This window comes from Phyllosticta capitalensis (genome assembly GCF_038381095.1).
Source record: "Phyllosticta capitalensis strain CBS 128856 chromosome Unknown BKA78scaffold_4, whole genome shotgun sequence".
Lineage (NCBI taxonomy): Eukaryota > Fungi > Ascomycota > Dothideomycetes > Botryosphaeriales > Phyllostictaceae > Phyllosticta > Phyllosticta capitalensis.
This window is the reverse complement of record NW_027117442.1, coordinates 1,710,069-1,721,909: the sequence shown is the minus strand read 5'-3', so window position 1 is coordinate 1,721,909 and position 11,841 is coordinate 1,710,069. Positions and strand designations below refer to the sequence as shown.

Genomic DNA, 11,841 nt, shown 5'->3' with positions numbered 1-11,841 from the left:
GAGAATTCGATTCTTGTCCGCTATGCACTGTGCCCTCTTGTCTCGCAACTGCATTGAGTGAAGTGACTTCAGAATCCCGAAAGGCTGAGGAATAGGACTTGAGGGAAAATTGATTCGGTGGCGGACTGTAGAAAAGTTTTGCAAGAAGCAGCGGTCGAGCGACGAGGGCAAGCAGTGACTCGATCGATTCTCTCGCACCACCACCACCAGTCGTCGCAACAACCGCTTTTCGCTTCGCAGCTTCGACGCCCGGATTCAAATCATGCATGCTTGACATGGCCCCTGTCGCCACGATACCGTCTCTCGCTAACCTGCCGCGCCGCAAAAGCATCAGCAAAGTGTTTCATTTGGTCATCTAGGCCTATCTGTCTTTGTCTCAAGGCGCCGCATGTGTGGGGGCGGAGTACAGAAACTTGATGGCCTGCTCCGGCATCTGGCAACCAGTGCGGACACGCGCCAGGAGGGTGTTATGTGGTTTTCGTGGAGATGTCTGATTCTGGATAGAGACGACTGTTGTGCAAATTTGGATGCTGGTTCGCGAAAAGCTCCTCGATATTGATGTGGTCGTGAAGTCCCCCCTGTCCTTCCTGGATGTCCTCGTCTTCGTTAACACCAAAGGATCCCTTTGGAATTTGTCGAGCCGCTTGTTACAAGTTGTTTCTTTCCAAGAATGATCTTGACCGAGTCAAATCTTCCCGCTTTCATGCTTGGGAAGACATCTGCCGACTTGATTTGAGACTCACGCAACTCGATCTGTTCGCGGAGCGCAGCAATTTCTCCTGTGGCACTAGGAGAATATGATGTGTCCAAATATTGATGCTCGCAATCGACGGACACCAATTCTCAATTCGACACACGATTTGGGGCTTAGCAGGTGTCGAGGCAGTGCTTGTACGACACTGTGATTTGATTTCTGGGACTCAAGCGATGAGAGGAATGGTGAAATTCCGACTTCAGAGCCCGTCTGTTCTGCAGAGAAAGGATGCCAGTGACTTGAGCCAAAAAAAGAATTTCCTGGCACGCCAGAGGAAGGTGCGAGCCGGTATCGAAGCTGCTGTTGAGCGCCTTCTGAGGGTGGACCGAGAATTGCGTTCTGAGAAGGAAGGAACTTCATCTCGCAAGACATGGCCGCCGAGCAAGTGAGATCTGAGATCGCCCCAGAGCATGATCCTCAAACCAGAAGTTATGAAAATTTGGCCACACAGTTTCGATGAAAGTCGAGAGCTGGAACGATTGGTTCTGATTTTTCTTTCTTTCTTTCTTTTTTTCTTCTTCGAAAATGTGGTTCACCGCAGCCTGAGAATCTCTACGGGAAGTAGTACCTCTCGCAAAACCCAGTGTTGGGCGGAGGGTGAAAAGAACCCCCGAAACTTTATGTGCAAATATCCACAAAACCAAAGACTCCCGCTTCGCAGCATTTTGAAATTTTGAGCGATTCGTTGGAAGAACGCATGCGGTATGGACTGGAAGACCAGAAGAGCTATCCCTGCGCTCGTGGAGTAGCGAGAGGATGAGGTTTAGGAAAAGATACTGCGAGCCTGCGACAGAATGCACACCACAAGCAGCCAACTGACTCTTCCGGAGCATACAATGCAGGCGACTGCAGAGAGCCTCGTATAGCCGTCCTGAGATGGAGGTCAGCAGTCAAGCACCGGGTCAATCGCGTTAGGTGGTTAGGTGGTCAGCGGGGCGGCGCACCCCCGCCTACGTCATTAAGCTTTCCCATATAAGCGACTGCCTGTCCACCAGCAGAACCAAACAACTCCTCCAGCTTCAGACGTACGACGAGATCAACCTATCATCAAACCAAGATTCTTCCCCTAGTTCAACTCTTGTGATATCGCCAATATGCCCATCATTCCCAACGAAAACAGTGGTGAGCGTAAGTAGTCTCCGCGATGTCCCGGACGCTGTCGCCTACACTCCATCATTGCGACGTCGTTCATGTCGAAGAAGCGGCAAGATCGCTGACTCTCCTCCTCCTCCAGACATCACCGAGCAGATTGCCAAAGAGGCCGAGTGCAAGAAGGAAGGCCACGACCACCAACACCACCAGCACACCCATGGTGGTGCTCAGACCAAGGCAACGGCAGAGGACATTGCTGCGGCTCCGGTAGGTGCCATGAGCAGAAGTGGGATGCTGGCGGGACGAAGCTGATGACGTCACAGGGTCCTGTTATCTCAGAGAACATTGGCAAGCCGGCGACGAAGGAAGAGTTGAAGGCGAGGGCGGAGGAACTGAACAAGGGCCATGGCTCGTAGGGTGGTTAATCGCGAGTTTGAACGACGACACGGCTCTTTCCTTTTTTCCTAAGGCGACGGCTGTTTGCTTTCGGACGGGTACCGCGATGAGATTGAAGCTTGTGCGATAAAATTGTAGCAGCTAAATGCGAAGATGATGTGCCGTCAAGCCAATCTGCAAATCATGTGCCAAGTCGGTGATTTTCTCGGAGTCAAGCGGCTCACACGCGTCGAAGTTGAGTTGAGTCGTAGAAGCGCCGCATCGGAGATGGAGATGGTCAAGCGGAAGGGATGTCCGACTCAATTCACTGAACGCTGAGAGACACAACTCAACGGCCTCTGAAAAAATGGCTTCTTGTGAAACGTGATTTGTCTGCAGCGAAGAAGGGAGAACCCCAGGTTGCCCAGGCCAAACTCCCCGCAAAAGTGGATGCCGCTCGTACCTCACCGCTCTCACCCTGAGCAACAGGGGGTCGAGCAAACAACAACCTACAAACGGACCACAGACAACTCGATTTTCATCCTAAACGCAGTATCCCAATAGCCGTGCGGGTATAGTCGATCTCTGACGGCATAATTCATGGTTCCTGCGCCACAACTCCCACCGGAATCTCTCCAGACTTTGAGCATGGCAGCAGACACGAGCGGCCTGGAGATATCGGCGCGGGACTTGCGACTCGAGCAAGCCTTTTACGGCACCATCATCCATTCCATCTCGCCCCAAGAGATCCAAATCCTGGAAAAGGGACTCTTGCTGGTCGGGCCGGATGGAAAGATTACGCTCTTCCGCGAGAACGTTGAAAAGAGCCAGGTTGCAGGGTTGCTTGCGCACTACAGCTCTGGCGCTGGCAGCCTGAGAGTCCGGTACTTGGAGAGAGGCCAATTCTTGATACCGGTAAGTAATCATTGACTGATTGATATAGAATTGAGATTGATTCTGTGCCAGGGCTTTGTCGACACGCACAACCACGCTCCGCAGTGGACGCAACGTGGCACAGGGCGTGGAAAACTGCTGCTCGACTGGCTCAACGAAATCACGTTTCCCCATGAGGCCAAATTTGCAGATGCATCCTACGCCCGCAAGACGTACTCTTCCTGCGTCGACGGGTTCCTCAAGCAAGGCATCACGACGGCGTCGTACTACGGCAGTCTGCATGGCGAGGCAACCAAGATCCTGGCCGAGCTCTGTCTGGAAAAGGGGCAACGCGCTCTCGTGGGCAAGTGCAACATGAACCAGAACTCGCCCGACTACTGCAGCGACCAGAGTGCAGCGGATTCGCTGGCGGCGACTGAAGACTTCATCTCCCACGTGCGTCGGCTGGATCCCGAAGCAAAGACGGTGACGCCAATCATCACCCCTCGCTTCGCCATTTCTTGTGATCGCGAGCTCCTCACCGGCTTGGGCAAGATTGCGCAAGAAAACCCAGACCTCCCCATCCAGACGCACTTCAACGAAGCCGAAGATGAAATCGCCCTGACCAAGACGCTGTATCACGAGTTCAGCAACGAAGCGGACCTATATGCGCACTACAACCTCCTTACTTCGCGCACCATTCTGGCACACTGCATTTACTTGGAAGAGTACGAACTAGACCAGATCCAACAGCGCGGATGCGGCGTCGCACACTGTCCCATCTCCAACACGACCATTGGAGGTTTCATGGCGGCACCTATCCGCGAGTATCTGCGGCGCGGCCTAAACGTCGGTCTAGGCACCGACAGCGGCGGCGGCTTCAGCTCGTCCATCCTCGACGCCATGCGCCAGGCCTTTATCGTTTCCAAGGCCCGCGAGGTGGCTACCGAGGGTGCAGATGAGGCTCTCTCGCTCAACGAGACCTTCTATCTGGCCACGCTGGGCGGGGCAAAGGTTTGCGGTCTAGGTGACAAGATTGGCAACTTTGCAGAGGGCAAGGAGTTTGATGCGCTCGAGGTGCACACGATGGGAGCTGATGCAGGAGTCATAGCCCCTGTCGAGGATGAAGATGACGTGAATGTGATTCTGGAAAAGTTCTTGATGACTGGCGATGATCGCAACATTCAGAAGGTGTACGTGAAGGGGCGCAGCGTCAAGGCGTGAGCAATGAGGGGTAGATTTCAAAGAAGCTATCACGATACTATTTTCAGACATGGAGTTTTGCACCCGCAGACAAACGTGACGCGTCTCAGTTGGTGCCTCGAGTCGGAGAGGTAAGCAAGTTGAGTTTGCACTCAAGGCGTTACAGGCACCTAACAAAGGGGCTGTGTAGTTGAAGCCAGCTGTACCAGGGAGGAGCGGGAATGACATAAGACGACAAACGGCCGCGGGACAGCCATTGAGAAGCAGGACAAGTCGACGCCTTGCCCGTTCCGATTTAGCCGTTGGACTTGGCCGTTGTGAAGCTAGGAAGACCGGACTTTATCTAGTTCGTAGACGCGTAGACCGGTGATGGTGCATAGGTATGCTACGGCTCGCCTGCAGCGGCAGTCAAGTGCCATAAGGATTGCTGCGCAAAAGTCACAGTAGCGGTAGACGAAAAACAAGCGTTGGCCAGTCAAGAATGTACAACTGCGCCACAAGGGGAATGTGCAGGGTGTGGCGTGCTAGAGATCTTCACCCTGGTTCCACTCCCGCAGCGTTTCGAATTAAGATGGGCCCAATCTCATCCGTACACTGAACGCCGAGCCTCCCTCCGCACCCTTATCACTCTCTTCTGCGCCGCTCGCTGTCTCCATCCACATCCAACCGACTCACGTCTGTGCTACCAGAGCCCCTCGTTCCCCATTCTTGCCCCAACCTGGACACAATTCGATCAAGTCGCCTAATATCATCTTCGCGGCCTGGCGCTCGACCTCCACCCACCTTGACGATTCATTGAACATCTTCGAGCGTCTCGCGCCTGCGGCGCTCGCATTCCTCAATCATGGTTCCACCACTCATGCCCATAGGGCGTCGCGACATTGCATCCACCGTCGAGACCGCAAAAAGCTCCTTTAGCTCGTGGGACAAATGCATGGCAAAGACCTACTGCAAGTAAGCAGCCTGCCGCGACCCTGCCTCGCTGACAGATGACTGACAATAAACCTAGATGGCCTGTCATTGTCGTAATCGTTGTAGCATCTCTCATCGCATTATCGCTGTTGTGGTGCTTTTTCCGGTGTTTGTGCTGCGGAGCGCAATGTTGTTGTGGTTGTTTCCGGTGCTGCAACGCATGCTGCCCCAGTCCACGAAAAGGGCACCGCCGCGTCGAATCTCCCCCGCCTCAGGCTTTCCCGGTCAACCAGCCGTACCAAGCCCACCCGCCCATGTACTCCGGTCCTGGATGGGGCCAGAGCAACGTTCCCCAGTTTGCGACGTTTGATGTGTCCAAGGACGGCAAGGTCAACGAAGATGCGCTTCCGGCCATGCCCAGCTGGGACCACGCCAAAGAAACCAAGGTCGAAGTAGAAGAAACGCCTTCTCCGGAACACCCGAGCGACATGGAATTGGATCGCTTGGACCAAAATGGACGCTCTCCCATCGGTGGAAGCAATCCGAACAGCCCGATGCTCGGACACCAGCAAGGTACTCCGCAGATGTCGCCAGGAGCTGGAGCCATGTACAACAATGGTCACCAGGATGCGGGCGTCTTCCGTGATGGCCAACACGATCCTTATGGCGGCCAAAATCAATCATACTACGGCCAACAACAAGGCGGCTACGGAGGTGCGGCTCCGCGATCGTACGGGCAAGAACAGCAGCCATATCACTATGTCGATGGCTACGGTCAATCCTACGACTCGCCGCAAGCTGCTCCCTACCACAACAACGATTATGGCAACCGTGGCTACCCAGCCGCACCAGCCCCCACATACAGCGCCCCCTCCCCCTCGAACTACAGCGAGAATCCCTACGCACCCCCTGCGCGGTCGAGTCCGGTCTACGCGCACCAACAGCCCGACCCGTATCAGAGGGCGCCGTCGGCACCGTATCAACGGCAAATGAACCACAGCCCGGTACAGCGCAACCAGACCACCAGCCCGTACCAGGCGTTTAACCCAAGTCCCAGCTCTGCACCAATGCCAGCGCCTCTGCGCGCAGGACAACAGGGTGGCGGACTTGGAGGTTTCAGAGAGGTGTGAAGAGTAGATGAAGAATGCGGCTGATTGGTCGAATTTTCCACAGCTCCATTTGGCGCGAGGCTCCCATTGACTTTTTCGCCTTTCGACAACTTTCTGACCTTTTTTCTCGCCATTCTTCCAGGACTTTTACTTCTCTGTAAATGCTTGGTCTTTCTTCAGTCTTCACTGGGATGAGTTTGCATGTCGTCCTCAATTTCGCGACTCGTGCGCATTCAACCCATTTGCTCTCTGTCCTTCCTGTCCGATTATTTGTCCTGCGATACCCGCGAGTTTTTCATTTTCCTTGCAACCTTCTCTTCATTCTGCATTTTTACTCTTCTTCCTCTCTTCATCTCCACTTCGACTACAAGCGGTCGTAATCGGGTCTCGGGGTAGCATCCGTCCTCATCTGCCAAGGGCATTTTAGGTTTGCGCGAGTCCCAGAATACGTGGACATGGCCGATCACAAGAAGCGTGGCTTTGCAGGTCCCCTTCACGCTGCCACGCTCTCGCTCAGCCACAATGCCTCTTTCTCTGCTGCTTTGCGAAGCTAGCGCTGCATGAGGGTGTTGCTTACGGTCCTTTTCTTCCGCCTCTCTTCTTGTCCTTCTCCTCCGCCTCATTCCTTCCTCTCCCGGTTACTTTATTTTTTCTTTTTCTGCGGTTGTGGCTTGGGGCTTGGTTCGGCCGGTCATGGGTCTCTTTTGGCTTACGGGAAGGCGGGGCGGCTGGGGGCTTTGGTTGGCTTGGTCATGCTTCCTTGCTCTCTTATTGGATCTCTTTGGGGGGTTGATCACATTTAGCGCGCGGCTGCACTGTGCCGTCTTGCGTGTGGGCTATGAGTCGAGGGTTCGCGCACACTTCTGAAAACGAATGGTGCCTGCGGCTCGCGCAGGTTGGCACCGGAGCAACAACCGCTCCAGGGTGGCAGATTGAAGAAAGGCAAGGCTGCGGTCGTGGCTGTGTACAAACTGTTGCTTTTGAGCCATGCGGAAGCTCCGCGGGGGTCAGGTGGAAGCGAGGCAGCAAGGCGTAACGGTTGGCGAATGGCATGGCAATCGCAAGGACAAAACGTGGTGGAACAATATCAAGCCAAAAGCACAATACCAACACCATGCCAAGATTCACGACGTCCTTTGCGCGTGATATCGCCAGGAGTCTCCTCCACCTACTGCGCCAGGATTCGCCTTGGTTGGAGCTGACAAACCCCCTTTGAGCACAGCATTGGCGCAACGCTTGAAGGCCACCGTTTTTCGAAGCTCACAGCGTTGGCATTGCCTCTTGGACATGTCGTGATTCCAATGTCTCAACATTGGCATGCTTCTTGTCAATATCGTGATTCCACTCTCCCAGCATTGGCACCACTCTTGCCGCCATAACGGCATCCGAACCCCATCACCACGACGCCTATAAAACCCTCCTCCCTCTCTCCACCCCATCCCTTTTCCTCCCCATCCCACACCGGATACCTACAGCCTCTCTCTCCATCCTCTTCCCCCACTCACTTCTTTCCCAATCAACCCTTCCCAACCAAACCCAATCACTCTCGCTTCATTCAAAAATGGCCGCCTCCACCACCCCCGCCGCTCCCCTCCGCAACGAGCTCAAGAAGGCCAACGGCGGCTACACGCTCGGCGTCGGCTGCGTCGTCTCCAAGACGGCTGCCACTGCCACCATCGAGGAGCTGCGCGACGAGCTCAAGAAGGCCAACGGCGGGTACACCCTTGGTGTTGGGTGCGTTGTTGCCAGGTCTGCTTAGATCCGATCGGCCTTGGAGGACGTTGCATTTCAAGGGGGTGTCAAGAGTCAGAAAAGGGGGATGAGAAAATGAAGGGGGGAAAATTTATAGAAAAGAGCAGTGAGGGGGTATCCATTCGTTGAGTGACGGCCGCAGTGGTTTGAGAGATGGAGGAGTGGGAGGGAGCTGCGGTTGGCAAGGAGAGGAAAACAAGAGAAAAGCACAAAAATACGGGCGATGAATGGATACTTTTTTCATTGCAATTGACTGTGTGTGCATGATTCTCCATGTGCTCTGGATGTGTTTGTAGTTCTCTGAGTCCTTAAGAAGCAACAAGGCCTGAGAGTTTTCGGTCAAATCTGGTCTCACAGCACAAGCAACTAACTCACCGCAGTCTTTTCCATCATGGTGTTCCCCAGATTGACACACAAGACCAAGACAAGATATGTCGGCATGCTGCACCTGATGATAGTAAGGGAAAGAAAAAAGTCATTATTATGTAAAGAAACTCTTTCTGAACGATGAACAGAGAAGAACCATTTGACGGAGAAATAATCCGCCACTGGATCATGCATGCAAGCCACGGTCCACATGTGCAATCTCACGTCAACTCTACCACTCCGCTCTCTCTCTCTCTCTCTCTCTCTCTCTCTCTCTCCCTCTTTCTCCATCCCATGGCCTGGCCCCGTCCATGCTTCCTTCTGGCTCCACTCTACGAATCCGTCGGCTTCCAGCTGCTCTCCTTGGCCCACTTGGAGCCTCCCACAATGCTGTCGGCATTGCTGACCATGTAATCGCGTCCCTTGATGAGCCAGACCATCAGGCTGGGCAGCTTCCAGCCAAAGACGGCGCCGACGCCCTTGCTCTGGCCGACGGGGACGAGCTGCGTCTCCTTGAGGTTGGCAGTGTAGGTGCGGTCAGGGCCAGCAGGAGTGGCGTCGGGCTTGTCGGGCGAGTACGCGCTCAGGTCGCGCTCGAGGTTGGTCATGGCGACTGGGGCCGCGTCGTAGATGTCCATGACGCCGCCGCGCGCGTACGAGGCAACGTCGCCGAGGGCGTAGACGCGCGGGCCGGCGCCGTCGACGCGCAGCGTTTGGCCATTGGCCGTCAGGTATCCGCGGTCGTTGAGGAGGTGCGAGGGCGCAAACGACGTGTTGGGCTTGACGCCGGTTGCTGCGATGTAGACGTCGACCGTGAGGGTTTCGCCGTTGGACAGTGTGACGGTGGTTTTGCCGTCCGCGGCGGGCGCGGCCGAGTCGACGCGGACGTTCTTCTTGACGTCGACGCCGACTCTGGAGAGAAAGGTTTCGGCCTTTGCGGCGAGGGCGGGCCGCAGCGCGGGCAGCAGCTTGCTGTCGGCCGTCACGATTGTGATGGTGGCTTTCTTGGTCTTGGGGCCGCTGCCGAACCACCCAGGCGAGCCATTGAGCAACTCGCCTACCTCGCCCGCAGTCTCGACGCCCGCTGGGCCACCGCCTGCAATCAGAACCGTTTGTGCCGAGTTCAGCGCCGTGCGCATCCTGGAGAGCTCCGCCTTGGTCTCCTCGGAGGTCCCGTGGAGGGAGAGCAGTGGCGTCGGGGTACGCGTGCCGGTAGCAACGACAAGCGCGTGGTAAGGCAGCACTTGTTGCTGGCCGCCGGCCGTGTCGAGCGTGACGGAGCGCGCACCCGTGTCCCAAGACTTTACAGTGCCGATGATGAAGGTGAATTGCTTGCTGTCGTACTGCGCGAAGCCTGGCGCGATGGGGTACATGACCTTGTCGTCCGGCATCAGCTGGGCGGACACGGCGGCGCGAGGCCCGGCGACGCGCCAGTAAAAGTCGGGCGAGCTGCTGATGAGGTAGACATGGTAGGATTCCTTGTCGGCCAGCTTGGGGAGGACGTGCTTGAGCGTGTTGTGGGCGGCGGCGAGGCCGGCAAACGAGGCGCCGAGGACGACGATGTTTTTGGTCTCAGTCGACATGGTGATGGGGTTGGGGTTGTGGAAAAGACGAGAGGAGGAGGAGAAGAGGTCAAGGGGATGGAAGCAGCAGGCAGCGAGTAAAGGGCGAGAAGGACGAGGAGGCTGGCGTGTAACTCGAAGCAGTGTTTCTTGGGACCGAGAGGGAAAAAAGTAGCGCGCTTAGATGGTCGAGGTTGGGATGGTGGGGATCCGTGGGAACTGCAGTGTGCAGGGCCCCCAGATGCAGCGCAGCGTTTATAGGGGCCAGAAGTGGCCGTCCAGAGCCTGCGATATCCTGCATCTTCATTTGCGGATTATCAAGACGTTGGTGGCTCAATGTCAGCCAGTACGGCTTGGAGGTTGTTGAGGCAGCCAAATTGATGACAGCCTGTGATGGCAGACCCCAGGAAGCTATGACCACATTGGTTACCAAGCAAGCCGGCTGCGGATCCCAAGCTTTCCGGAAAGCTTCATTGTGACAAATGCACTTTTTTATACTACGCTCACGCAACTTTTACAATGTCTCAAGGTGGGTTTGTCACGCAATTCCCCCGCTGTACCTGTTTCGGCAACCGAATGCGTCCTTGTGCTCGCTTTTGGTGCAAAATACTGCCCGAGGTCCGATGGCTGCTGCAGGGGTCGCGCATGTCAAATCTGCAACCAATCATGTCGCGGCGGGTAGATCCCGAGCTTATCTTATCTCATCCCCTCTGACAGTCTGACTGCTGCCTGCCCTTTTCAACAACAAAATCCATGACATGGCTGGATCCAGGGCGTCTGTTGGAATCATCTCAATTGGTGATATGGGCCTGGGGATTGCCAAACTCCTCCAATCCCACAACTACCACATTCTCACCACTTGCGCCGGAAGAAGGCTAGCCTCTCTTAGATCACACTTTGCTCGTATTTCTCATCATCCTTTGCTAACGTGGCAGCAGTCCTGCTACGAGAAAGCGTGCCGAATCTGCATCGATTGAAGTTTTGGCAGACCACATCCAACTTGTCAATCAATCAGACTATATTCTCTCCATAGTTCCTCCCCGCGATGCAGTGGCGACCGCCGAGACCACCATCGCAGCCTACCAAGAGCATGCGCGCCCTTCCGACTCCCATCCACTTTACTACCTCGACTTGAATGCCATTGCGCCCTCCACTGCGCGTGCCATTTCCACTGCATTCACTACCTCTGCTCCAGAGATCCGCTTCATCGACGGGGGGATCATAGGAGGACCGCCCTCACTCGCTCCATCCACCTTGCCCACAGACCCCGTCACCTGGAAGCGTCCCTCGATGCCCTTGTCCGGTCCCCACGAACTTGATTCCGCCCCCGCCTCCGGCGCCCACCTCGCCGCAACTCTGCGCACTCAAAATCTATCCCCGGATGTTGGCACAGCCAGCGGCCTCAAAGCCTGCTTCGCCTCTCTCACCAAAGGCCACACAGCCCTCGCCATCCAATCCTTCTCCACCGCCGCCCAGCTCGGCGTCCTCGACCATCTGCTCCGCGAAATGGACGGCGTCAACCCGCTTGGCCGCCAAATGGCCGAGAGGGGCCTGGTCGGCATGCCGAACAAGGCGTACCGCTGGGTCGCGGAGATGGAGGAGATTGGTAAGACGTTTGACGAGGATGGGGGCTGGGGAGAGGAAAATATTTATAAACAGGTTGCGGGCGTCTATCGTGTTGTCGCGGACAATACCGAGTTGGGGAGTCGTGAGGGCAAGATGGAAGTAAAGGAGGTGGTGGACGGGTTGGTAGGAGGATTGAAGGCAAGGAAAGAAAAGACGGATTGAGCTCATTTTAATCTCTGTAAGCATTTGGATCCAATTACATGGCGGTTCAGCACGC

General features: G+C 55.6%; 6 protein-coding genes across 6 annotated transcripts; 4 read left to right on the top strand and 2 right to left on the bottom strand.

Moving 5' to 3' along the window:
* Positions 1 to 875: 875 nt before the first annotated feature.
* Positions 876 to 1,658, bottom strand: BKA78DRAFT_311869 (uncharacterized protein). Its single transcript, XM_066888254.1, has one exon. The coding sequence runs from the start codon at positions 1,585 to 1,587 to the stop codon at positions 1,111 to 1,113; it is 477 nt and encodes a 158-aa protein (XP_066745556.1). The 5' UTR covers positions 1,588 to 1,658; the 3' UTR covers positions 876 to 1,110.
* A 3-nt stretch (positions 1,659 to 1,661) lies between these two features.
* On the top strand, positions 1,662 to 2,409 carry BKA78DRAFT_311867 (uncharacterized protein). Its single transcript, XM_066888253.1, has 3 exons — positions 1,662 to 1,882; positions 1,989 to 2,113; positions 2,170 to 2,409. Exons 1-3 carry the CDS (start codon positions 1,849 to 1,851, stop codon positions 2,260 to 2,262), a joined length of 252 nt encoding a protein of 83 aa, XP_066745555.1. The 5' UTR covers positions 1,662 to 1,848; the 3' UTR covers positions 2,263 to 2,409.
* A 181-nt stretch (positions 2,410 to 2,590) lies between these two features.
* Positions 2,591 to 4,367, top strand: BKA78DRAFT_311863 (guanine deaminase). Its single transcript, XM_066888252.1, has 2 exons — positions 2,591 to 3,136; positions 3,188 to 4,367. Exons 1-2 carry the CDS (start codon positions 2,822 to 2,824, stop codon positions 4,316 to 4,318), a joined length of 1,446 nt encoding a protein of 481 aa, XP_066745554.1. The 5' UTR covers positions 2,591 to 2,821; the 3' UTR covers positions 4,319 to 4,367.
* Positions 4,368 to 4,832: 465 nt separating this feature from the next.
* On the top strand, positions 4,833 to 6,462 carry BKA78DRAFT_119249 (uncharacterized protein). The gene is made up of 2 exons (XM_066882394.1): positions 4,833 to 5,251; positions 5,307 to 6,462. Exons 1-2 carry the CDS (start codon positions 5,142 to 5,144, stop codon positions 6,337 to 6,339), a joined length of 1,143 nt encoding a protein of 380 aa, XP_066745553.1. The 5' UTR covers positions 4,833 to 5,141; the 3' UTR covers positions 6,340 to 6,462.
* Positions 6,463 to 8,679: 2,217 nt separating this feature from the next.
* BKA78DRAFT_311859 (uncharacterized protein) lies at positions 8,680 to 10,497 on the bottom strand. Its single transcript, XM_066888251.1, has one exon. It carries the CDS (start codon positions 10,017 to 10,019, stop codon positions 8,769 to 8,771), a length of 1,251 nt encoding a protein of 416 aa, XP_066745552.1. The 5' UTR covers positions 10,020 to 10,497; the 3' UTR covers positions 8,680 to 8,768.
* Positions 10,498 to 10,517: 20 nt separating this feature from the next.
* On the top strand, positions 10,518 to 11,786 carry BKA78DRAFT_294765 (6-phosphogluconate dehydrogenase; the record flags this gene model as incomplete). The annotated part of the gene is made up of 2 exons (XM_066886399.1): positions 10,518 to 10,531; positions 10,937 to 11,786. The coding sequence occupies 2 exons, from the start codon at positions 10,518 to 10,520 to the stop codon at positions 11,784 to 11,786; spliced, it is 864 nt and encodes a 287-aa protein (XP_066745551.1).
* Between the last annotated feature and the right edge of the window lie 55 nt (positions 11,787 to 11,841).